This window comes from Branchiostoma lanceolatum, chromosome 12 (assembly GCF_035083965.1).
Source record: "Branchiostoma lanceolatum isolate klBraLanc5 chromosome 12, klBraLanc5.hap2, whole genome shotgun sequence".
NCBI classification, from domain to species: domain Eukaryota; kingdom Metazoa; phylum Chordata; class Leptocardii; order Amphioxiformes; family Branchiostomatidae; genus Branchiostoma; species Branchiostoma lanceolatum.
The window spans coordinates 5,082,503-5,108,372 of NC_089733.1; the positions used below are offsets into that span (position 1 = coordinate 5,082,503).

Here is a 25,870-nt window from a genome sequence, read left to right on the forward strand (position 1 = left end):
GCAGAAAGGAAAGCTTAATAGGCTTGAGCTTAGGCTTAATGGATACTTTGACCAAAAAGTTATGGCAGAAGAACGTGCTTACTCGATTATGTACATGTATTAGGAATTGTGTATTCAACAAGTGTCAGGAAGCAAGTGACCCTCTCGAGATGAATAGATACTATCAAATCGTCTACGACAAGTTGACCGAGTGGGCAAATGAGGCAACTCCCCTTTTCGAGAGGAGCGAGCACTCATGGTCTGAGTGTCGGAGTAAAGACCTACAGGCATGTATATTGGCAGTCCGTCAACCACACGACACAGATGACTTGACCAAGGAAACGCTATCTGTCATGTGCAAGGATGGGGCAGAGAAGTTGAAACAGCATGCACTTGAGCACTTAAGTAGAGGTGGATATCATAACCCCTCAACCCAACAGAAGGAAGCAGCTGAACTCATTGGTGACGCCACAAACCTTCGAATAGAACAAGATTTTGGGGTGCTTGCACAACAGCAAGTTGTGGCACCCAGTGTCCATAGTTCCTTTTTCAGGGATTTTCCAAAACACTCAAACCGGGAACATTTCTTATTCAACAAAAGGTAACTTAATGACCTATCATATTTCTGTACAATTGACAAGTCAAATTTCATATCTGCACATGTCACTTTCAGATGTGGTTAATTCTGGGTGCGCAATACATTCCATAAACATTCGAATTGGAAGATTAAGAAAGGAAAAAAAATACTCATCAACCATGATAGGGCCTATGGCACTTGTTCAAGACAAGAACATAGAATCTTATATGTCACTTCTTAAAAATAATCAAAAGAGAAATTGCAAGCCTTTGGAACTTCATGGGGAAACAAATATCTAGAATCTCCGAGTGAAACATTTCTATCTGCAAAAGCCTACCATTGTTCCCTCGACCTCTGGGATGATGTCAAAGAAAATGTAGGAAATTAGGTTTTCCATTGTCTGTCTCGTCTAGCATAGTCAGCCGAAAACCACTGCTTGCGGGACAGACGGAGAGGCTGCTCAGACTGAATTGAATCACTGAGGGACACATTCCCATTAGGTAAAGGATAGCGCTGTAGTCTTTACCTTTGGGATAACGTAGTGCATTGGATATACCTACTTTTACCACATCACATACACGGTATTACAGAGTAAACGGAGTGAATAAGTTCTTTGTTGAGATTACGAGGGAGACAATACCACCTTAGCAACTGGAGATGGCAGCGAACTAAGCGGACTGTTCCAGTGAGGGCGATGACGGACCCGGATAGGGGACCAGGCCGAAGGTTCCGGTGCAGCCCAGACAGAGACAGCCTGCTAACCGGGACGCTGTGTATCCTGACCCGGGCGGTTCCAGTGAGGGTGATGGCGGACCCGGGGAGGAGACCAGGCCGAAGGTTCCGGTGCAGCCGAGGCAGAGACAGCCTGCTAACCGGGACGATGTGTATCCTGACCCGGACTGTTCCAGTGAGGGTGATGACAGACCCGGGGAGGAGACCAGGCCGAAAAATCAAAACACGTGTTGTTTACCACCGAAAGGCGGACTTAGGCGCGTGGAACGAGTGGTACAAGTCGTCTTAGAGACAGAGAATCAGTGCAGGAGTGTCTGAAGGTGACAGAGCTTGTCTTTTGATTAATGGAAGGGTGGATAAAAAAGGCTATGGCAGGATAAGCACTCAAGTGGGACCGAAATGTAGAGTCGCACGCCTATATATATTATACATTGTAGTTGAACGCCAGGCGAGTGGGCGGCCGAAAGTTTTGCTGCGTGATTTCTCTTCTTGGATCTTTGGCCACCTTCCTTCTGTTCGTTACCGCTTCCTCGGTTCGTCTGCTTCTTCGGTATCTAGCATCTCCTTACCTTTTGCGGTGAGTACAGTACCCCATTTCTTTACCTGTTGTCTTTAGTCAGCCATGGCGGAGCGCCCCCCCCCCCCGAACGGGACGTTCTTTTGCTCGGTCATTCGTTCCTAGCTCGTCTCGATCGGTTCCTGCAGGAAAATCCTTGCACCGCCTCGGGCCGAGTTTTAGACAAATCTTTGTGGATGCCCGAGTGTACGTTTCATTGGGTTTCGAAGCCGGGGGGCACCGTCCAGGCCTTTCCTTACAAATAAAGGTTTGTGATAGAGGAATAGACAAAGTGAAAGCATGTATGATAGTATTTTTAAACTTCTATTCATGAGCTAGCTACCTATTATTTTTCAATTCAATTTGTCTCATAATGAGATACTACTGTCTCTTTTATATCTTCTTATAGGTCTTTGCCTTCAACAGCTCAGACGATCGGTTATAAAATATGGCCATGGCCGACTTCCTCATCACCTTGCTTGTCCTGAATGGAAAAGTTCAGACTGTCGCTACAACACTTGAGGAAATACTAAACCAGCTGGAGGGGATGACGGGGGTAATGATAAATTTAATTTTTCAAGATTGCCGGCTACAACGTCACATCAAAAACCTATACCTAGGCAAGCCATTGTGAGTGAAGAGGTTAATTATATCCTTTGATAACTACTCTCCGGTTTCATGTGATGTTTCGATGATTATTCCTGGATAGTGTCCGGAAAATGATCCCAAAAATCAAAAGATTATTCCTGGATTGTGTCCGGAAAATGATCACCCATTCATGTGTGTTAGTTTCGATGAGTCACACTATTTATTGTTACTACACTTGGTTTTATTAGGGGAGATGACACAAGCTACCTTCAGCAAGAAATGTAAATGGAGGGGTAAGCTGCAACAACGCAGGAGGGATTACAAAATCTCATAGAAGACATAGCACAGCAATACAGTCTCTATTAATATTCTTCCATAAGACAAGACAAGACTCCCCAATGATGGCGTGTTGTAAGGAAGTAGCCGAGGGGACTTTGCTCGTGAAGCATGCAATAATTGATGATCAACAAAATGATGCCGGCAGTGTGCAGGTTGCTTAGCTCGACAATGCATCTATTGCCAAAAGAAACAGCACAACGAAGTTTTGTCTCCGCATCTCACCATCCACGGTTATACTATTCCAGCTGCAGCACCGTGCGTATGTAACGAAAGGCCATGTAGAACGTAAAAAATATTGACTGTCACAGAAGATTACCCGACACCAGTCCTCATTACAACAGATCCGATGCCCAAAGGCTTGTTTGAGGAAAGGTCATCTGCTTTCGGGTAACGATCCTGTGTCAAGTTAGAAAATCTAGGCAAAGTTGTGAACAATAGGATTCTGCGTTGCCAGTTCGAGAAAGTAGGTAAACCTAAGAAGAAGCGGCCTTAACAAGGTTTGAAAACGTAAAGCCACAGATCATCGTCATGGTAAGAACACATCAAATCTTAAGTATTACCGAGATTCAATGCCCTGGTCACTGTTTAAACGGTACCGCTGATTGAAACCAAAGGTCCGCCCCAGAACACTTGAGAGGGTAATTACTCATATGACCGAGCAAAGATGTAAGATCTGCTTGGAGGGTACTACTAATATTCATCTATAATCTTTCTACTTTATATTACCTTTAAATCAGGCCGAGGAGCTGTTTTCATGTCTGGCAGACCTTCATCTGAAGTGTGCAAAAGGCAGACACTTTCCTGACACAAAATATGTTGGAGTTGTACTGATGCCCGAGGTGAGCGCTTCCAATGTTTTATTCATACATTACTCTTTGACAGGTAAGGTAACAGGTTGACAAAGTAGCAATAAAAGCGGAAGTCTTGAGATCTTAATCTGTATATTATAGTACTGTATTAGCAGTGAAGACTTAACCTGATTACTTGATCATTCTCCATGGGGGTTAATTAAATCCTGCAGGTAGATTTTGACACCTTCACTTCTTGTATCTTAAAAGGTGTTAGCCACAGTTACCAACGATTTAAATTCAAATTTGCAATTCAAACACTTGCAAATAGGTGTCGATCTATTTCCTCCACATTCACGGCGAAAAATCCGAATAACCAAATGAATGAGCAATCGAGTTATGATGCATCCGAATCAGATCCAATAGCTGGATTAGCTGCTGGGATGGGCTGCTGAATCGGACGCAGTGTATTCTCAATTCTTCAATTTTGGTCGTTTAAGTAAGAAGATAGTAATTTCATGCATTTTCTCTTAAAGGAAGGGCAACAGGTCATGTCCAGTTCTGTGCATCAAGACCGTACACTGGGTGCGCCCTTGGACCTGAGTGGAACTACACCCAAAGAACAGAGCACTGAAGACAATGCACAGGAGTCGGGTACAGGAGCTGTGTTAAGTTTAGATATATTCTTTTCTTAAGCCAGATCTAATTACTAGTACTCGACTCATACGGGTAAATTGTCTCTTTTTCTATGCAGACTTGGCATTGAGCTTTTAGTTTGCATAAATCAAGATGTTCTATAACTTGGTCGGCGACTTTTTAAAGTGAATATTGAGTAAGTAATGTCATTGGGAACGTTTTCGCTCCTGTGCCAATTTCACCTATCTGTACTCACCGTAGATATCTTATCTTCTCAAGTTGAATCTTATGATTTATTTTTACCGACATGACATGACATGACACGACTCGCGATGTTCTTATTTTTTTTGTCCCTATCTCGCACAGGAATTCGATGCGACTGAACCAAATGTTGACAGATATCGGACGTGTTCTGTTCCCGCCAAAGGCACGTTCCGACTCGATAGAACGGCCTGGGACAAGTTACGAACAACCCAAAGGGAACGAACGTTCATTGATCCCCGTTGGCGGGATGTTGTCGTCAACGGCATCAAAGAGTCACACAAAGCTTGCTCGTTTGTCTTCAAAAGTCATCATGTTAGGACTTTAAACAGCCGTAAGGTCAAACAAGGCGTTCTTTTCAGAGCCGTAGCGAAATGCAAATTCAGTCATTGCACTGTTTTAAAAGGCCACTGTCTACGAAGCAGAAACACTGTCACAAAAATCGTATATATGTTTTTAAAAAGGGACATGTTTTTTTATAAGGGGGCAAATTAAATCCACATATGTTTTGAAAATGGCACATGTTTTTAAAAAGGGGGCAAATGAAATCCACATATGTTTTGAAAATGGCACATGTTTTTAAAAAGGGGGCAAATTAAATCCACATATGTTTTGAAAATAGGACATGGTTTTTCTTATGGGTCATATCTTTTAAAACAATATGCATCTTAAAAATAACCAAAATGAGAATATGAGACGAAAAAAAAACATACACCATTTTCATTTTGTACCGTGTATAAGTTTATTCCCCAATCCAGGAAACCCACCGGTTTGCAAAGTGGTGCTTTCAAAATGGTCTATCGTTTCCGATTTACCCCCCATTTTGATAGTGGTGCTTTCCAGTTACGCCGATTTCAAACTGGTCGATTTCAAACTGGTCGATTTCAAACTCCAAACGGAAATGACGTAAGTCGGAAATGACGTAAGTCGACGCTCATCGCCAGAGAAGCCACCAAGTTGGCTCGGCGTGGCAAGTGCGGCGTGATCGCGCGAAGACCTCTTTTCTTAAACCTCCTTGTGAAGACGCAGTGAGGACAAGCTATTGTTAGTATAAGGTATGAATCTTGCATTTTTTTCGTTAGACTAGAGCCTATGATTAAATTTGATGCTCGGATACAGTCTCAAACTTTGTGGAAGCGTCGAAATTGGCTTGTCTCTCAACATACTCGCCGTGTGCACAACTTAAATGGTTTTGTTTTTAGCTTTATATGGTTACAGTAATGAGTTATGCATGATGTTATATCTATGATGGCCAATAACTTGTGTTTGCTAGTATATACGAGGTCGTTCATAGTCTTGGACGCTTGAAATAACTCCCTTTAGTAAATAATTTTCCCCGCCATTTTTCGAGTCACCAGATATCAGGTCCCATCGCCCTCAGAAGTTCGTCCTCGTGTGAGCTCTGGTCTTTTCGTCCTCGTTATGCTTCTCTCATCTTTGTCAAATGACAGAGTTGAAACACCAAAGAGCTACGTGAATGAAACATTTTCACGATTTATTCAATAATTCAGTGAATCTGCAACATGCGTAAACAAACAAAATGGCGGACGCGGCGTGGGTGGGTTGGTCGCCGGGCAGAGATACGCGTTCATGTTGACATCTGGTAGACGTTAACAGTCGCCTGACACTTAGGTGTGACATCTTGGACCCTGCTTGGTCAGACAATGGCTTTGTTTACGGTGTGTGGTCTATCTGCAGACTGGCCGTCTAGGATTTATTGGAAGAGCATGTTGATGGCAGTTGATAGAACAGGTTTCTGTTAGTATTTGAGGGTGAGTTTGAATGTTTGACCCTTGAGAAAATGACACCTTTCTTTCCTTCGATCCCGTGCATTACTGGTATTTTCTGAAACCCCAAGAGCATGCATAAGGGTATTTCCAGCACTGGAAAGGTATGATTCATGTTTGTTACTCTTTCCTTGCAGGTACAGCCAAGATGTCTGACAGCGAAGACCGTCAGGAGGTATGGAAATCAATCAGATATCAGTTGAAAGAACTGCATTTAGGAATTTTGATGTATTATATGAATGAATGAATGAATGAATGAATGAAAGTTTATTATTGTGTCATGCGCCGACTTTGGCATCCAGTCTGTGTGGGCTTATAAGACACAGCTTCAGACTTAAAGTGTATACATAACTAAATCATAAGATAACAGAGGAGAACCGATAACAAAATCAGGAGTAATAAGTAAGACACCAGTTTATTTGTATGCAATATTCAGGGGTCGAAATACTTTTTCTTGTTTACTTGCAAAATTGCAAGTTGTTAAAAATTTTACTTGCAATTTGAAAAATTAACTTGCAATATTATAAGTATTCATTTTTTTGGTATGCGTGCATTGCAGAGGTAGGGGTTGGAGGACCACGAGTTTGTTTCACAAATACTAGTATTCAACTGCATGTACACCAAAATGAGCAAAGTTACCGGGGAAAACAGGGGCGGTAAAAATAGGGCGTCCTGCTTAAAGGTATGGCATCCAATTCCTTATACCAAAAGACTTAACCATACACGATCCAACAGCAGGGTTGGACAAGTTTTCAAAAATCCATCGGGCAAGTACATGGTCATTTCCACTTGCCCGAACTAAATTTTTACTTGCCCGAAATTTAAATCATAAATTACATATTTCTATGCACTATTAGATGCCACTGTTCCAATTGGATTTTTTTCAGTAAAACTCTTCTGTTTGAATTAACATTAGTGTAACAGTTATAAATGATACAGGTACATGTAGATCTATATAGTGTAGACAGTAGAGGAAAATTCTTTGGCAAGGTAGGAAGATCTCTTCCAGTTTATACGACAATATATGACAATGCTATTGAAATCATTTTGGAATATCTACATAATTATCTTAAATAAAGGATATAGAAATAGTATAGTAGAGCATATTGATGTTACTCCATTTATGCTTTGCCTTTATCTAATTCAAATATAAGATAGTGAATCCAACAATATTGCAACAAACGAGTATCATTTGTTGCCAAGGTTCTCGGGTTACATATCGGTGCCATCAATGCTTTGGCAGACTGAAGGGGCGGGGCTTGGTAGTTCTCAGAAAAACACAACCATTCCCCAAGAGGGGGGAGACCAAAAAAACATTCTAACGTTATAATTCATTTTTGAAAAAAAAAAACTTATCCATGTCTTATTATAGAAATACTACAAAACCTTTCTTAGTATGCAATGAGCACGTGTATGATTCTTACAAGTATTTTTATGTATAGTTTAAAAAGTTAAAGTCCCCATTCCAGAGGTAAGCTCTTCCATATGATTTGCATATACTAGTAAACAATGGAGATTTGCGTGACTTTCTAAGCTCTACATTTCCAATGTTTTGTGGTACGATTTACATGTTTTTGAAATATTTTGAGACTAATACAGCCTCTTATGATGAGATACATTGTTATGTTGTGTCATCATTTCTGTGGAAAAAGATTGTTTACTTGTCCAACACTGAACAGGATTTTCAACTTGCAAAATTGCAAGTTCATATTATTTTTACTTGCAAATCTTGAAAATTACTTGCAAATTGCAAGTTGCTCTATTGTATTTCGAACTCTGAATATATGCAGTAACATGTCAATTGTTTGTGTTGTTAATTTTTTTTTCTATCTACAGATACGAGACATTCGCCGTTCGCTGGAGCTGATACAGCAAACCCTGAGTGAGAGGTCGCCTGCAGCACCTCCACAGTCGACCAGTGGACTACCTGCAACTCCTCAGCAGGAGATGCTTCGGTAAGCTTGTCACCATAAATGCAAATGTTACCACTTGGGTTTGGAGTTTTGAAAAAAAGTAAGTGCAAAAAGTGTAGAACCAGCTGCTAATTAGGGACTAAAGGGTTGCTTTGTTGAGTTTGGTCAGTGTTGTGCTTCTTAGCTTTATAGATCGATTCAGACATAGACACTCAGCTGATGCTCTTACGTCAATTCTGGTGTAGTGTTAGTAGTGTACAGAGTCGATGGTGGCCCGTCTGCTCAATGCTCTGGTCGTGATGCAAGAGGAAGTCAAAGTCCGGTGCCTCTTAGTACTTGAGGTGTGTTTGGAATAGAATTGCTGAGGAGGTTGAACATGAAGATAAGACATGAAGTCTATTAATGATGCAAAGTCTCTTGTCACTCACAAGGCTTCGAATTCTCTTTGAATTGATGTACTGATTGATAAAATATTTGGTTTTACATTCAGAGGGAACATCTGGTGCGAACAATATTCCTGGGTAACACTTGTACGTCTGTTGTTGTACCTGACAGGGCACTAGTAGCAATAGATGAAGGCTGACACCATCTCTCTGAGGTGGTCATTGTCAACATATGTTTGTCAATATGTTCTTATCATTCCAACTAATCATGGGCTCAGCGTGAAAGGTCTGCTTGTATCTCTCTCGAGGCTCAACTGAACATTCTGTCTTCTTCAATTGTTTAAAAGCCCCAGTTAAGCATTATGCAAGACCTAATTTACACTTGGCTATGATACAGGTAGATAAGTGTCTGGACGTCTGACAGGAATTACCACAAGGTGAGAATGTCTCCACACATGAGGGTGTGAAAATAGCACATTCAGGAGAATTTTGTTTGTTTCTTTGTTATTCCACTCCCTCCATAGGAGGCTCACTCTCTTATATTTGTCTTGAAAACTGTACAGCTGGTAGAAATCAAGCATTCTTTTGAGACAAATCAACAAACAGATGAGACAGACCTACAACCTGTCAGACAACTGTCTACACAGAGGGACAATGACTTGTGTAGAAAATGGAACCTTGTGGTCAATCCAGCTCATATGACTAAATGATAATAAGTGATCTGTTTTGGGTTCCAATGTAATGACATTCTGAACTTCAAAGAGTAGCTGCACCAATGAGTTTGATGCATCTGACTTCATTTCTGTATAATGAATCTTCTTTTTGCTTGTTGCTAAGAAGCTCACTACAAGTCTGCCCTTATTCAGGAGCTTTCCAGGGTTTTACAGAGGCAGAGGAAGAGGAAGAGGCAGAGGATGGAGTAGAGGAGGCCAGGGTAAAGGCCAGGTGCCTGGGTTTCAGTCAGCAAGCACTGCAGAGATGGAAGTGCAGTTCTTTCTGATGGAGAGCAACAGGGACAAGACCCCTCAGCCTGCAGCTGAGGCGGCCTATGTTGCTGCTGGGCTGGGGCCCAAAACTGTTACTATAAGTACCAGTATGGACCATAAACAGGTGCAAGTCTATAACTTGTGGCATACTTACTTTACTTACTAGATAAGTAAAGATAAATAAAGCATGCAGCCAATGAAATTGAGATGCCAACTTATTGCATGAATTTTCATTCTCCATAGTAATTGTGGCAACCTGGCTAGAGGTGATGGGGTCACAAAACTTACAACACTTGTACCATCTACTTTCTTGATATTTCAATCAGTAGTGGTCATCACAGGGTTGGACAAGTTTTTTAAAATTCACTCCTATTGGTCAATGCAGGGCTCGAAATTCATTTTTGGGATTAGGTGCACTAGTGCACCCAGCTTAAAAAAATGGGTGCACCATAAAATTTTTGGGTGCACCACTTAAATTTAAGTAATAACCTAATAATAATAATAATAAAAGTTAGTTACAAGGTTTTAAATTCTTAAACAAGTACTGTGACAGAAATTTTTATTATCTTTCTAACACTGAAATGTCAAGAATATGATGCATACTAGTATACTTGATATCTTTACATACATAAACCTAAGAAAATATTTGGGTGCACAGCTCCAATTTTGGGTGCACCTGGGTGCACATGCACCCAGTATTTCGAGCCCTGGGCAATGACATAAACAATTAAATTGCCCGAATTAACTTTCCCGAAATTTTCATTGTTATATGTATGTTCAATGTATTTTTGACGGGAGACCTGGCACATCTCCATCGTGAATTCAGCTGTAAGAAAGGGTATGCCTCCCCAGAAGGGTCAGTATCACCCCGTCTTGTGTGAGCACGTCGACCAATGATGATGATAATGATGATGTATTTTCACTATGGCCTCCAGCTATGGAATTCTTTACATTCATTTTCTCAATGGATTTAGTCATGCTAGTGCATACGTGGACCAATGATAGTATCACTAAAATCAAAACCTATGTAAAAATCATACTTGCCCGACAGGACATACCTACTTGTCCAGGGTCAGTCAGCTTGTCTTGGGTTTTACGTATGGATATGTCCAACCGGACAAGTGAGGTAGGAATCCATTGTCCGAATGGCACTTTCACTTGCCCTTGACTATCAGGCTAAGTGGACTTGTCCAACCCTGTATCTCATCCAAAATTTATTTGTGCATTCCTCCATCAAATAAATTGTATCGACAATCACATTGTCCTATGGAAAAATGATAAAAATGTCCACGTTGGACAAAAGACTATTTCAGTTAGTACTTGAAACATTTACTGAGCTGTAAAATTAATAGCTTAAAGCACATCAAGTAAAGCATCTTTGGTTCGATAATGAAGCAATGCAATATTCAGTGTCAATTTGTAAATTTCTGTTTGCTGTTAAAGGAGCCTTTACTTGGCCCTATAAGCAGGAATGTGCAATAAAGGGTTGTTATGAAAAGTCGCTCTTCAAGGTGCAGAATGTATTTGATCATCAAAATATAGTTGAATATATACTTTATGTATTTTTTTTTTTTACATTTCTAGGTGGAATTGAGGCTGATACAAGCATACCCCAAGCTGAGACAACTCCCAGGAGGTTGGCTCTTAAAGAAGGTGTACCAAGGAGGAAGTGGTAGCAGACATGTCATCAATCATTACAAGGTACACAAACAATATCTTTGATCCAATACATGTACATAGACACATACATGTGATGTGTCACCGTGTCATCCACTCTTGGAAAGACCCTGCCACCAAAAGTGTGAAAAGGTGTGCCTTCCTGCTCCTGAAATACTGAGGAGTCACTGTGTTAGATAAGTCTTTCTGGATGCCTGAATGTACCCTCGGCGCTCCAAATGATCTACCATCGTCAGGGCATGTGGAGGATGATGTTAATGATTCGGACATGATGCTATCCGTCCCTCCTGCAGATGGAGGACATGGTTTGCCCTTCCCGGGTAAGTTCATGAAAAATGACGACTACTCAGCATTCTTAGCGACATGGAAACAACGTCTCACTGTTCAGAAACACTGTTCTCATCCCCCTGGCTGGGAATGACTCTGTTTCTCCGGAGTCTAAAATTACAAAATTCAACATGCCACCATCACAAAATAGCAACAAACCAAGATATGTAGATTATCATATACGGTAATATCATTTCTTACATGTACATGGTGGGTCAAAATCATTTTTGAGTGGGTTGATGTTGGGTATTTTGGGATAGTCCCCATCTATAGAAAAGGTTTATATGGAGCAGTGCATTTTTGCATGGGAAGAGAGATGAAGTTAAGTACGGGTATGTGCAACTTCAGCAGCATGCAAATGTGTCCTTTCTAGTGTACACTAGGGGTGGGTACCAGTACAGACAATTCAGGTCCGGTCCAGAGGGTCAGGTCCAGGTCCGGACCTGTACCTGTACCTGTAGTGTAGCAGTACATCATATTTCGAAGAGTGATTTACTTGATTGCAAGTTTATGCATGTGTCTGACAATAATGCCATGTCTGGAATGATATAATTTTTTAGGTTCGCACTGTCTTAAAATTAACTATACTCGCCTCGCCGTGTGTTGACTCATCCTTTAGGTGTTTCTAGATATGATTCACAGCTAACATCTTCGAAAAAGAGCAACCACGACTCGTTAAATCTGCTGATTTGTATTTTCTTAGACCAGTAACATTTTCATATATTCGTTATCACATGTGAAGCCTGCTGGTAGTCTTGTACTGTGAATTTTCTAATCGGTCCAAAGTCCGGTCAGCTGATTTTTTTCCGGACCTTTTTTTTTTACCGGTCCACACAATAATACCAGTTTTGTACCGGTACACGGTACTGGTACCCACCCCTAGTGTACACGGTAGAACTACCCCGTAATTGTCATTTCTGGTATCACAATCGTTCCGGCCATGGGTGATACACGTATGTTGTTAGTTCATCACTTAAGCATAGGAACATTGCATCTGTCTTTTAGGTGTACATATGCAAGATGTCTCGCCACGACATCTTGGGAACAGATCCAGCGATTCTGCAAGAGTGGTCCAAAAAAATGACAGTGCCATTCGTGTTGACAAGCCGGTCCGGAATTAGTAGCCAGCTACTGTCTTTTCTGGTGTCAGGTATACAACATGGAGTTACGATCAGGGCACTAGGGGCAATACTTACTGAACAGTACTTATCACGCTTCAGTAGGAGACAACAATTCAGTAGGAGACAACAATTCATCAAAATGAACGGAATGACCAACCACGAGAAGAATTTCCCAAGGTTTGATCCAACGGCAGTGCCCGGTCGTGTTTTACTGGAATCTATTTATCAGGCGGAAATAAACGCAAACGAGCCTCTGATGGAAAACAGAAGGCTTCAAATTGAAGCTGAATATCTAACCTGCGATCACACATTCAAGTGTGCATCAAAAGTTGGATATCTTGATCCTGTTAAAAAGAAATTTGTAAAACAATATCAAATGCTATTTGTCATTTTAAATGAAAAAGGACAGGTGATGGAATATCGCTTCACACAAAGCACCAAATTTGCTGTCATTTGCCCTCTTTTTGAGGCAATTCAACCTCGAATGCCAAACACAATTAAGTTTGTCATGATTGACAATTGTTGTTCCTGGAAGCATATGATCCAAGACGTTTTAGGGGAAAATGTCAAAGTGAAACTGGACCTTTTTCATCCTGTTTAGAGATTTACATCAACCCTGAAGAAGAAAAGTCCCCTCCGTCGGATGGTAATAAAGGAATTCAAATTGCTATTCAGACAGAGTTCAGACAAGGGACTTCTTGAGCCAGGAAACCAGGCGTAGTAAACCTGCAGTAGAACAGCTGCCAAAGCTAGGAGTTTATTCCCCGCACTATGCCCCCTTCAGTGCTGAATGAAAATATTCTTGCAATTTTGGACAAGTTCCAAAACAAATCTCAAGATCCATTGAACATAAAACTCAAAAGGAAAGCAAACACTTTGAGACATCCACAGGCAACAAGAACATCAAAATGAGTGAAGAGAAGCTAATGTGTTTTCCTTTGTCAATCAAGGATATTCCAATATCTGCTGCCTATCAAATCAAGTTGCTTACTGTCATGACTGTTGATGACAGTTCAGTTTCCAACTATCTCGTATTTCTTCAATTAAGTGCCATTGTTGATTTATTTTCTGTAGCACTATTGAAAATGTGTTCTGAAGTACTGTTGAAGGTATGATGATTTATGATTATATAATGTAGTTACCGAAATAATGTGATGATGTCTACTGTAGGTATACTACGTCTGGTAATTTTTTTTAATTATGAATTTGATTATTGTTGATGTGTTATGCTATATTTCATTATGAATGTGACCAATTGTTGATTTGTCTTACCTTTAACAACTTGATTTTTTTATTTATGTCACGATTTATGTTTTTCATAGATAGATTGATTGACTATATATATATATATATATTAACAAATATATATATATATATACTACAAAAAAAATTAACATTTTATTTATTTTTGTTCATGCAGCTGTTCTTGTCACGAATCTAAAACGCTTATTCTTTGTCTTTATCTTAATTAGCTTTCGCGTAGTAATCTTGATCCTGCATATCTTCCTCGAGATACCTCTGTTGGACAAACGACTGCTAGAGCTGAAGATTCCTAACAGCATATCTCATGCACCCAGATCACTAGCTGACATACAGCACTAGAAAGGTATTGCCGAGTTTATTCTATACATAAAATGTTCCCCATTATAAAAAGGTGCTTGATTGGTCCAACACGCAAACGTCATTATGTCTCGCATTGTGTCTTAATTCGAAACAACAACAAGAAAAAAACTTTTTCGCAGAAAGTGAATCAACGTAAATCAGCTTCATATACAATTTGCGATTTGCACAAGTGATCCACAGTCTAGCTCGGCGCCAAACATTGACCTCTGTTCATTACAAGTTAGTGGGGTGCGATTGTGTTACAATAGAACATATACTAGCAATTGAAAATAATCAAAGACAATTTTCATTGTTCATACAGCAAGCCTGCTACGTGACTTCCTGCTACTCTTTTTGCTGGCGGTGTTGCGAGGCGTGTTAAACCACGAACACTACGCACTGCTTGTGACGGCCTTGAGTACGCCAGTCAGTGACGCCATCACTTAAGAGCAGCTCCGTAATGACCAGACTTGATGTGTTTTTCAAAACGTTTGAAGACCTATAAGGTTAGTGAACAGTATCACGTCAAGTATATCGTACCTATAACTCTTATTTACTTGTTACCTTCACCAAAAAGTCTTCAAGATGTTACAATATAAATACTACAAATATCGAAGGACATTATGTAGAACATACATGCATCATTCAATAAGGCTTCTCATTTGGTAGGCTCTTCAGCATTGTCCTAGCCACGAAGTTCACATGTACATGCAAAGCAAGTTGGGAAGGAGGAGTGGTCACACAACATTATATTGACCTGTACCAGACTATGGACCAACCAACTTGCAGGACCTGTTGAACTACGTATGCATTAAAAACCCACTCTCAAGCTGCCTGTCCTGAGTGGTAAGTCCCACAAGGCACTGAACATTGGTGACCCAAAATCTTACAAGGCCTATCTTTTTTTCACAGTTAAAGGACAGAAAGCTCAAGCTGCAAGCACTGATGCTGAGGAGAACATTCCTGAAGAAGGCGATGAGGATTAGAGTGTTGCCGATGTGGAGGAAAGTGAAGAGGACGAGGATTACAACAGTTATCTGGATCCGAACTGTAAGGTGCCAAGGAATGAGGAGAGTGAAAGCAGTGGAAACAGATGCCAAGCAGAGCGGTAATGGCAAAGTTGCTGACCACTTGCACCGCGCCAAGCAGAGCGGTAGTGGCAAAGTCGCTGACCACCATTGCCAGGCAGGAACGCAGGAGACTGAATGCCTTTGGGGAGGACGTGAAGAAACTACGCCTTTGCCTTTACGATTTGCAGCCACGTGTCAACATTATTTCCGGACCTGTTCTGTGTGGAGGGGCCATTCTGTTACATCGACCGACAAATATTGGCAATTCGTCTGCGAAAAGCAATGGTAGATGAGTAGAGTAACAATAAGGATGTCTACAAACCGCTTGCGCCTGATGTCAAATTTTCAACTGATTCCTCGAAATATTTAAGAACGCGATATTGTTGATGGTGACAAGGGGGATTTGATGGTCCTTTCAGTCTCAAATGTATTGAATATTGCCATCATTCTCGTCACGAAAAGGTAAAAACCCATTATAAAAGCTGATATCCATGTGCAAGACGGCACACAGAATCAGCTGTAAGGGTTTACAATGAGATGGGCCAAAAGGCAAAGATCCTGCAAAGAATGGATGGACAGCAAGCTAGTTCTTAGTATGGAGTACATGAAAGAAAAAGGACAGTCTCGGCACCTTTTCCAAAAAGGATGATTTCCTTTTAAAACAGTTTAATTCCCCAGAAAGTTCTGCCGACTTCAAAACAAGTTCACTGTAGAACACATCAAGAGAAGGTAGAAAACTCTAGCAAGGCGAGACAAGTACGAAAAGTATGCAGTGGGACTGAATAGAAAATGTGCTGTTTTGTATACTTATTTCAAATAGAGGCCACAATGAACAAAAGCCATCACTGTGAGTAAAGTTGCTGTTGCCTGATTAAGCTTTGAAACATAGGGCCTATTTCCTGAATGCTACAATTTCAATTAGACATCTTGCTTCCATTTCTTGACCATGCATCATCTTACTTTTTATTATAAACGTCATTGTTCGTCGTGACCTGCTTTGCATTGATTTGCTATTTCTTTTGAATAAATCTGTCAATAACTGAATAACTTGTTCATAAATATATATCATCAATTTTCACATGGGATATAAAGGACTGGGAGACCAAGGGCGTCAACGACAAGAGAAAGCATAAAGAATGCATGGTAAGTGCTGACCTGACCTGAAGATTCGAGTGATGGAATTATCATCATACACAAGCAGCTAACGTGGGTAAATCAAAATCCCTATTTCATGGCTACAGCTTAGTGTTACCTATCCATGTTTTTTCAATGTGATCCCTTAAACTACTTGTATCAGTGAAACAGGCAGCACATCCATAAACGTTATCATTTGTGACTGAAGCCTCAGTCAGCAGTTGGGCATTCATCATATAGAGTAGATTTTACAGTATACTATACTATACCTAGAGCCAGAGATACTATACCTAGTTTTAACTTATCTATTAATCTATATACAGTACCTATATATCTTTTTTCAGATGAAGAACCCAATCTAGTAAAAGAGGCGTTGGCCCCCTAGTTAAGCAATCCGGAAAAGGCAAGGCCTGCAAGGTGCAAGATATGCAAAGCATGATGGCGACGCTGAAAACAGTACTAGTGGGGCTGTTCTTCAAGTATTCTCCGAAGAGACAATGAAGAAATGGATGCCTCTGGTCTGAAACCGCCAAAGAATACCAAAATCAAACCAATGTGCGAGACTCGGTGGGTGGAAAAGCACACCTGCCATACGAACTTTATCAGGACATTGTGTACTCTACTGTGGTGTGTTACAAGTGCTGGTGATATGTGTATTCTCTATAGTTCTGCTAATGAAACAATGTTTGGTGAGTTCAACAAGATGTGCTCAAGTGACCAATTCCGGTTTGTGGGATACTTTCATGACTAGTGTAGGCAAGATTCCATGCCCTTTACTGCATATGTTTGTAACAAGAACGGCTTTTGAGGGCTCTTTGGACAAGAAACATAGTGTGGATGCCCCTGTTACGGGTGGTAGTTATCCAGACACAGCTACCAGTGAATCTGAAGAGCTGGTGCTACGGTACATTACTGGTTATATCCCTCATGCTCTTTTGCTGCACTTCTATCACAATGGAAAGTTTAAGGTAAGGTAAAGTAAATCTTCCTTACAGTACAAAGAAGGAAACTGTAAATCGAGGGGGACTTTTTGTTGTTACTGACCAGGAATACCTTCTTTCGGCGCTATGGAAAAAGTTGTTCGGACAATTGCAAATATTCAGCAGCTACGTCACAACGCAAACTTAAAGGCATTTACAGTAAGTCAAAGGAGGTGTAGTCTCCCCAGCGAGAAGGACAAGTCAGAGCGGGCAGGGACGGGCGTGCCCGCGTGGTCTACAGGGTTTTGAAGTTGGGTAGCTGGTTGGTGTTCTGCGGGCGATACTTCGGATGGTGTGCACCTCCTCTCCCGTCGCATGCCACAGCGGAGACGTCATTACGACAGAGCACACACACATGACTTTTGGTGCCCACACCGCCGCTTTCCATTCTGCTGGCCTGTCGCCGGATGAGGATGTCCTGGTCGCGGGAGCTGAGAGAGGCACTGGGAGGCTCTCGGTGACGCTGCCTGCTGAAGTCTAGGCTGTTGGGCGGAGAGTCCAGCCGCCAGTCGCCGAACAAGGACGCGAAGCCCAGCTCTAAGTCGCTCTCTCTGCCGTTGAGGTAAAACTCGCTACTCACTGAAAAAGAGGAGCCAGGACTGCACAGAATGTCGAGTCGATCTCGGTTGATGGGCGCGAACTATTTGTTGATTATTTATTATCATGTCAGCGACGCCATATTTGATATCCCAGCCTTCTGTAAGTCGCCAACAGTTCCAAGAAACCCGAGTCAGTCAAGTTCATCGCCATAATACAATACAGTAACTACTAGTACTTGGTACTCTACTGTGCAGCCCCGGCACCCATGTGCACGGCATGCCAGACAGTGGTGGACTGAGCCCACACAGTTTACACTAGCCGAATTTATTGGGTGGTTTTATAGTGGAACCTTCCTCTTTAAGGACGCATTGTCAAGTACGTGATGGCCGACAGATGGCAGTGCACGGAAAGGAAGTCGCCCCTCATTTCGGGGTAATTCGAGTCACCTGTCGATACCACCTTAGTGCTACGACTCTTTTAGTAAAATAGATTGAATGTTGAATGTCTGATTGGCAAATATTGAAACAGTCAAGCTGCTGTCAGAAATTGTGAGGTAAAGGACATGAACCCACCGCACGTCCGCTCAAGGTTGGGGTCAAACCGGAGACAAATGATAGTTTAATTTGAAAGGAATGAAGTTATTCACGAATGATCATAAGAGTTGTCAATCAAGGTGGTTGGAGAAGTTTCTAGTTTACAAATTTTTTGTACAAGAAAGGCCCAATCAAATTGTTTGATTCTAGACTGGTTTAGCCAAATTTGGGCAGATGTAGAACCCAAAGTGGAGGGATAAAACGTCTATGACTGGTAGAGAGAGAGAGTTTTTTTGGAGTCCTGGAGATTGTACGCTACATCCAGGGGAAGAGACAGTTGGATTATTCGCCAACACTTAGAATCTGTGAGAGATGGGAGAACTCAGTGTTTTTAGGGGAATTCCCGACTAATCTCCAGGACCAGGAAGGGATATCCCCTTTTCTTTGCGTTGTCATCTTGAGACTGTCGGCCACTCGTATCCTCCAAGAACACAGGATTTAAATTAAGGATCAGAAATGATCATCGGAGCCCTGGCTTTACTCACGGAACCATCACAGTAGAGCAGCGAATCTCCAGACTTTGTCTTCGGGATTCCATAAAGCTTACATATATATATCATATTATATACAATTAACCCTTTTTCTATATGTTTCAGCAATCTGACATGTTTGTGGTTTATGGTGACACAGCGGCTGTTGTGTTCAAGATCCCCAAGCTAAAGGACAACCTCACGTCTAAGACATCATTCCTGTCACCTTGCATCGACGTCTTTGATGCCAAATGGCAGGTATCATAAGAGAGAGACGGCACGTGTACCTGTGCCTTGTTTCCAGCATTTCCCCCCTGCAGCTAAAAGTCATGTACGTAACCAAATTTAACCAAAGGACTGGTCCGAAAGTATAACGGCCCATACACGGTGTTACAGCGAGTTGGCGACTCAGCCACCCTTATCTTTTGTTTGAAATTACCTTCAAGTAATGGCTAATGCTTCCAGTTTGACCTTCTTTACTACCAACAACAGGTAGGCTTCACTATCTGATATCAATTTGTTAAACTTACAGTTCAGCCATACAAAATAGCTACCACCAGCTCCTGACCAATATTGAAAGTGAGAACTTGGTGGTGAGTTAAGACATCTGCTAGAATTTGCATTCGAAAAAGAAGAAGAAAGTAGCAGGAAAAAAAAAACTGTTGGATTTCAACAGTAAATAACAAGAATTTTCTTCTACCCCAGCTGAGCAAACTGCATTTGACCTCAACTGGGAGAAACATCTAGCAAATCTTGAAACGGAAGGTCTCAACGTAAGGAACGATATGGCAATGGACGGCAATTGTAAATTTTCCGCTGTTTGCGACCAGATGCAGCGCCTTCGTAGCCTTCACATGTCTCATGAAAGTCTCAAGTAATAATTGCATCCAGTTCAAAGTGGTTTTGGGGCATCAATTGTAATCGTGAATAAGTCAAATGGACGGGGGATGATCGTCACAATGCTTTCTACAGTGACGTGTCTTACAAATGAGGAGTCTATCATAAGAACAAAGCAAATTTCTGTTAAAAGGTGCCTGTTACTAAACTGCTTGCTACACTCCTCACATTTGTGGGGTTTCTCACTAGTATGAGTCCGCATGTGAGTCTTCAGATTACCCAGTTTACTGAACTGCCTGCTGCACTCCTCACACCTGTAGGGTTTCTCACCGGTGTGAGTGTACATGTGACTCAAGGGTCAAGCTACGTTCCATTTGACCGGAAGCTGCCTAAATTTACGGGAACATCGAGTCTAACAGTAGAAGAATGGATAGATGAAATTGAAGGGGCATTCCAGCTTTTCAATGTGCCGGCTGAACAAAGGGCTGGATTATTGTGTAGACAGCTAGAGGGAGAGGCTCGCCGTCAAGTAAATGTATTGTCTAACGTTGAAAGGGCAGATGTAGAGAGGGTAAAAGAAAGACTACACGAAGCTTTCGGTGACACCGCCCCTGTCTCAGTAATCATGGGAGAATTCTACTCCCGAGTGCAACTCCCTCGTGAAAGCCTACAACAGTACGCTCTGGCGCTGCAAGAGCTATTGAAGCGGGCAGACAGCCGAAGGGGGCAGCCTTTAGCTGATCATACTTAGAGATAGAGTTTTAGACGGAATCAAAGACGCGTGGCTGTGCCGCCAGTTACGCAGGGAAGTGATGAGGGCAATATTTTTCTTCCACACTCAGTTCACTTTCAACTCCCAGTGCCATTCAAAGAACAACAAAACATAACGTTATCATTCTCCCTCAGTTGAAATAATGAAAAAAGAATAGTAATATATAAAGTAATGTAATGTGACATATACATGTATTAGGGGGGCCAATGCCCCCGACGTGTGACGTAGAAAAATGAAAAACTCGGTATTTTCCTTAGAAAAACTGTCATATTCTCCTTAAAATGCAACATTTCCATTTCAAATTTCGTGTGAATGTTGACAAATAGGTTGTTTCCTGAAATATATCACAGATTTTTACTTACAGCAATACATCATGGAGGTTTTGACATGTTTCACGGGCCAACACCTTATCTGAGCGCCGGAGCGGGGGCGCGCGGCAAATCTGCTGTCACCGACTCCTGAGCTATGTTTTTGAAGGCCGTGCCAGCACATGTGCCGCGACCTCAATGCACTGATACGTCTCAAATAAAGTAGCACAACATTTGTGCCTGCAGATTACCATACCTTTGGAGCGGGAATAACTCATTTTTTGCCGAAAAATGAAAAGATTTAGTTTTTAAGAACATATTAAAAAATGAAAACGGTAAATTATTGAAACCAAAGTATATCTTGTGTGTAGTGTGTTCATTTTACTTCCCAATAAAACAATTCTTTCAGAGATTTACTGTTTGGCACACCCCCTGTTTTTTTCGATTGAAGTGGGTAACTCCACAGAGTTTTCCAACATGGCTGCCGTCCGGGAGAGCACATGGTGCCAATTAGACATACGATCTCCTGTGGAGAAGGAAGCGATTCCCGGTAGGTTTCTGCATCAAAATATTTCACCTACATTACTAGGAGTCAATAGACATGAGTTTAACACGCAACATTAAATCTAATTAAAAAAGAATTGCTCTATATTATAGATATGTCGGGGCGCCAAGGTAAGGGTGGGAGGGGGACTAAAAATTAATTTGTTTACAAACTGTTTCCATTGGCCCCATGTTTCCTACAACTTCGTAACATAAATATTAAACACCCACTGGTAGGCAGATCAGTTGGGAACATACAATGTTTCATATAGTTTCTCTTTTACCTTATTTTTTAGGTGAATAAAAATGCATTGCTACAGTAAAAAGGAATGGGCCTTTGAGTTTGAGTTTGATGAGTGATAATCTGACAGATCATTGTTGCCTCCACTTATTACAGACGGCCTGGAGTTTTCAAGTTTAAATGTCCGTCTTGTGAGGGATGTAGTCAACTGTATTGAAAACTCGCAATTCCCATTGACAAGAAAGCTGCCAGCTCTGCTGTCTTAACTTGTACCAACCCAAGAGTTAGCAGCTGACAAGTAAACAAGTCAAGCGCCAGATGCTGTCATATATGCAAAAAAAGCAGAAAAGAATGAAACTGTCTGGGATATGATCCTCTCCTGCCTTCAAGTGAAGAACAAGGACTATGTCGGACAGGCCTGCAGCAAACAGGGCATTAGCAGCAGTGTTCTAGAGGGCCACACAAGTCTCCCCACAACCCCTGTACTTAGTCTCCAAGCAGATCCACACATGGCAGCACAGGCAGCACATGGGAAATGTGGCAAGATGGTTTCACAACTTAGGGCAAGGGGAAGTGAAGCCAGAAGCACTCAGGTGGTCTCTGGAAGCCCTACATGACTGAAGAGCACAGCTGGGAAAGAAGAAGTTTCTCATACACAAGGGACATGTCTACAGGGATGTAGAGCACCTGTTGGAGGAGACATACAGCTGTCCACAGGAGATGCAAACAACACATGTACAGCCTATCTAAAAAAGCTCTGAAGAAAATGCTGCGAAAGACAGAATCAGAGAAGCGCTTGCTCAGAGCCAAGCTTGCAGAAGAAAGAGAACTTTCGCATACTGTAAAAAAAGCCATTTGGGAACATGTTGTGCAGCTCTGTACAGAACTACAGGACCTTTGTGCCAACTTGCAGGAGGCTATCCTAGACTGTAGCCAGCAGGATCAAGACATTGGATCTTTAGTAGCAGAGCTTGAGAAAACAAAAGGAGAAAGGCATGAATATCACAAGAACCTACTCTGCCTACAAAACAAGATGAAGGATGCTCTTGAAAGGGAATAGGAAACAAGGAAATCAAGGACAGAGTTAAGTCATCATTTGAAGAAAACCAAGAAAGAACTCTCCAAGAAAGACAGGGATATTGAGAAAGAAAGAGAGAACAGAGCGAGGATAGAAAGCCAGGAGGATGCAGCATTGGCAGTACTTGAGAAAGAGTCCCTTTGCTGTACATTGTATGGAGTGCGTGCACAGTGCAAATAGAATTTTTTCTATTGTTTTACTTTTTGTCCCTTAGCTGTGCATTGTGTAAAGTGTGTGTACACTGTACATAGAATTGCAAACTATACATTTTGAGTTGCAGTTTCTGAATAAGACACAAACCACAATTAAATCAAGGTGTGAACCTTTGTCTTTTATTCATCTATATATAGAAAGCTGTAAGTACATAGACCTTCAAATTAGTTGTTCTCGATTTCATCATACAGATCCCAAATGGTATTTTTATGGCAGTTGACCTTTAAACCCATAATTTTCAAAATAGTATAACATAGTGCAAAGGATATGAAATGAATATCCATGTGTTGTTCTAATTCAAAACCTATCTGGTTTCATTATATTTTGGTAATAAAGGGAGCAATGGAACTTAATCAAAAGTGAAGGGAGACAACAGTGCAAAAATTTCCCAGTATTGCTGATATACTCAATTAGCAATTTTTATGTCTAATAAACAAATCTGATGTTTATATTTAGGAAAAAGATTGATTGTAAATTGATTGTTAGGTCATTTATGATCTATAGACAACAATTTAAGTATGCCCTGATGACCCAGGGCTTAAGTCTGCAACATGTTGTTGATACATAATTTTTCTACAAAAATAGCTCAAAAATAACGGTCCCCCGAAAGTGCGAAATGGAACGAAATGGAACGAAATGGAACGAAATGGAACGAAATGGAACGAAATGGAACGAAATGGAACGAAATGGAACGAAATGGAAGAACGAAAATAACATATGTAACATTAGTAGATAGCGAATTATAAGGAGTAGACCGGAACAGGAAGCATTTTAAATACAGAAGTGAGTGGTAAATACATAATATAACGTGTTTTATTTCTTGAATCTATGTGATAAGATTAAATACAACGTTTTTGTCGCGTTTGTGTGGATAGATTCTTTCCTGAAAATGGAGGCGCCGCGTGCAAAGAGATCCGCCGCTCTTCCTTGTGTACCAACGATCTGCAATTGAACTGCTGCAAATAGCAGGGAAAACAAGCAAACGGAACTGAGTATCGAAGTTAAGACATAGATTATACATTTGGTGGTGCATCTCATTATTCACCAAGAGGGCATGAGGCAAGCGTTATTTTATTATTCATACAGCGTGTTCGGAGCTATTCTCCCCCAAATGGGGCCCCACATACAAATAAACCGCCATTGTTGCCAGCGCGACGGAACTGTGGGTGTGCGCTACCGACAGGTTGAATCAAACTCCGACTTTCCAGTTATTTACATACGGGTTTAGTCCATAACTAGTATGTAGTAGCATATGCCTATCTCCGCAACAACGATTTTTATACAACCAATTGTTCGGCTCAAAGTCAGACCCCTGTCGGAGAATGGACCCCTCCGTTAATGACATGCAAATGAAGCTCTGCGCTGCGTCACCAATTTCACACATTTCACACTCCATTCAAACACGGACGTCGAGCCCTCTGGAGACATTTCTGCTTCCTTGTTCACGACAAAACAAATGGAGGGTGTGAACGAGCAGCACATGTCTTTCACGGTTCACACAACACGCCAACACGCTAGCCTTATAAATAATAAGATTACGCTTGCCTCATGCCCTCTTGGAGATGCAATGTTACCACCAACTTCTGTATAATCTGCTCCTAACTTCGATACTCATTTCCGTTAGCTTGTTGTCCTTGCTATTTGCAAAAGTTCAATTGCAGATCGTTGGTACACAAGGAAGAGCGGCGGATCTCTTTGCACGCGGCGCCTCCATTTTCAGGAAAGTATCTAGCCACACAAACGCGACAAAACGTTGTATTTAATCTTATCACATAGATTCAAGAAATAAAACACGTTATATTATGTATTTACCACTCACTTCTGTATTTGAAATGCTTCCTGTCCCGGTCTACTCCTTTTAATTTGCTATCTACTGGATTTTCATTTCATAATGCTACATATGTTGTTTTCGTTCTTCCATTTCGTTCCATTTCGTTCCATGTCGTTCCATTTCGTTCCATTTCGTTCCATTTCGTTCCATTTCGTTCCATTTCGCACTTTCGGGGGACCCAAAAATAATATTTCAAAAATTTATAACCCTTGAAGGAAACATGATAGAAACAAAATCTAAACTGTTTTGTGATCCCTGTAACAGGCTCTATTTACCTACAAAATTTCAAAGGAAAATATTGAGGTTGAAATTTTGACCTGTCCCACCTACATGTATACATACACGAATATGCATCCTTTTTATCACCTTCTTACCACCTGTAGGTTTGCCTGGGAATGGGTCATGCCCTCTGGAGGTGGCCACCATTGTGGCCAAACTCCTCCTGAATCACTGTATGACACTGGGCATAGTGTGGGAAGAACTGCAGAGTGATAATGGGAGTGAATTTGTGTCACGCGTAGTCCTTATGCATGCATAGTATTATTGTCTTATTCGTTTTTTTATGACTTGATGGTCCACAGCTTATTTCCAATATCAATCTACTTTCTCATCCCTACAAGCACTGTAGTACCTTAGCCACTAAGGTCTGACAACATGATATCATTATAACTATTTCAACCTTATCAATGTGGTTATTACATATATTGTTGCAAAATGTCTATGTTTCACTGAATTCAAACACGAAAGTTGATAATTTTCATAGTCAGTCGGTCATGATGAGTCAGTCAGTAGTGTATTTTACTTTTTATTTTATTTTTGGAAACTGATGAAAGCACTGGGCGTGAAGGTTGTCTTTGCCAGCCCAAGGTGTCCAACAACTGGAGGGAGGTTTGAACGTGGAATTCAGAGTACAAAGAGAAGATTATTTGTGTCATCGCCCAGGGTAGATTAGACAACAAGAATGGCGGGATGACAGCACAGGAAGTGCTGCAAAATGCGCTTTATCAC

The 25,870-nt window shown here is 41.2% G+C and overlaps 3 protein-coding genes and 1 long non-coding RNA gene across 4 annotated transcripts; 3 read left to right on the forward strand and 1 right to left on the reverse strand.

The window, feature by feature from the left end:
- The first annotated feature begins 4,873 nt into the window (after positions 1-4,873).
- On the forward strand, positions 4,874-15,238 carry LOC136445666 (uncharacterized). Its single transcript, XM_066443798.1, has 6 exons — positions 4,874-5,511; positions 6,381-6,418; positions 8,080-8,198; positions 9,406-9,649; positions 11,110-11,226; positions 15,083-15,238. The coding sequence occupies exons 2-6, from the start codon at positions 6,392-6,394 to the stop codon at positions 15,236-15,238; spliced, it is 663 nt and encodes a 220-aa protein (XP_066299895.1). The 5' UTR covers positions 4,874-5,511; positions 6,381-6,391.
- A 2,433-nt stretch (positions 15,239-17,671) lies between these two features.
- Positions 17,672-18,254, reverse strand: LOC136445667 (uncharacterized). Its single transcript, XM_066443799.1, has 2 exons — positions 18,224-18,254; positions 17,672-18,015 (listed from the first exon to the last, which is right to left on the reverse strand). Exons 1-2 carry the CDS (start codon positions 18,252-18,254, stop codon positions 17,672-17,674), a joined length of 375 nt encoding a protein of 124 aa, XP_066299896.1.
- Positions 18,255-20,126: 1,872 nt separating this feature from the next.
- Positions 20,127-20,763, forward strand: LOC136445668 (uncharacterized). The gene is made up of 2 exons (XM_066443800.1): positions 20,127-20,581; positions 20,628-20,763. The coding sequence occupies exons 1-2, from the start codon at positions 20,127-20,129 to the stop codon at positions 20,761-20,763; spliced, it is 591 nt and encodes a 196-aa protein (XP_066299897.1).
- An 83-nt stretch (positions 20,764-20,846) lies between these two features.
- Positions 20,847-23,140, forward strand: LOC136446237 (uncharacterized). The gene is made up of 2 exons (XR_010757535.1): positions 20,847-21,506; positions 21,897-23,140. It is a non-coding gene; the product is annotated as an uncharacterized lncRNA (long non-coding RNA).
- Positions 23,141-25,870: the final 2,730 nt, after the last annotated feature.

Excerpts from the sequence above, each read along its gene's own strand:
- LOC136445668 (XM_066443800.1), top strand. The coding sequence starts at position 20,127 with ATGAGTCCGCATGTGAGTCTTCAGATTACCCAGTTTACTGAACTGCCT. Across the intron at positions 20,582-20,627 it reads GCGCTGCAAGAGCTATTGAA|AGATAGAGTTTTAGACGGAA; the intron begins GCGGGCAGACAG and ends GATCATACTTAG.
- LOC136445666 (XM_066443798.1), top strand. The coding sequence starts at position 6,392 with ATGTCTGACAGCGAAGACCGTCAGGAG. Across the intron at positions 6,419-8,079 it reads ACAGCGAAGACCGTCAGGAG|ATACGAGACATTCGCCGTTC; the intron begins GTATGGAAATCA and ends TTCTATCTACAG. Across the intron at positions 11,227-15,082 it reads ATGTCATCAATCATTACAAG|CTGCCTGTCCTGAGTGGTAA; the intron begins GTACACAAACAA and ends CCCACTCTCAAG.
- LOC136445667 (XM_066443799.1), bottom strand. The coding sequence starts at position 18,254 with ATGCCGTGCACATGGGTGCCGGGGCTGCACA. Across the intron at positions 18,016-18,223 it reads ATGGGTGCCGGGGCTGCACA|TGAGTAGCGAGTTTTACCTC; the intron begins GTAGAGTACCAA and ends CCTCTTTTTCAG.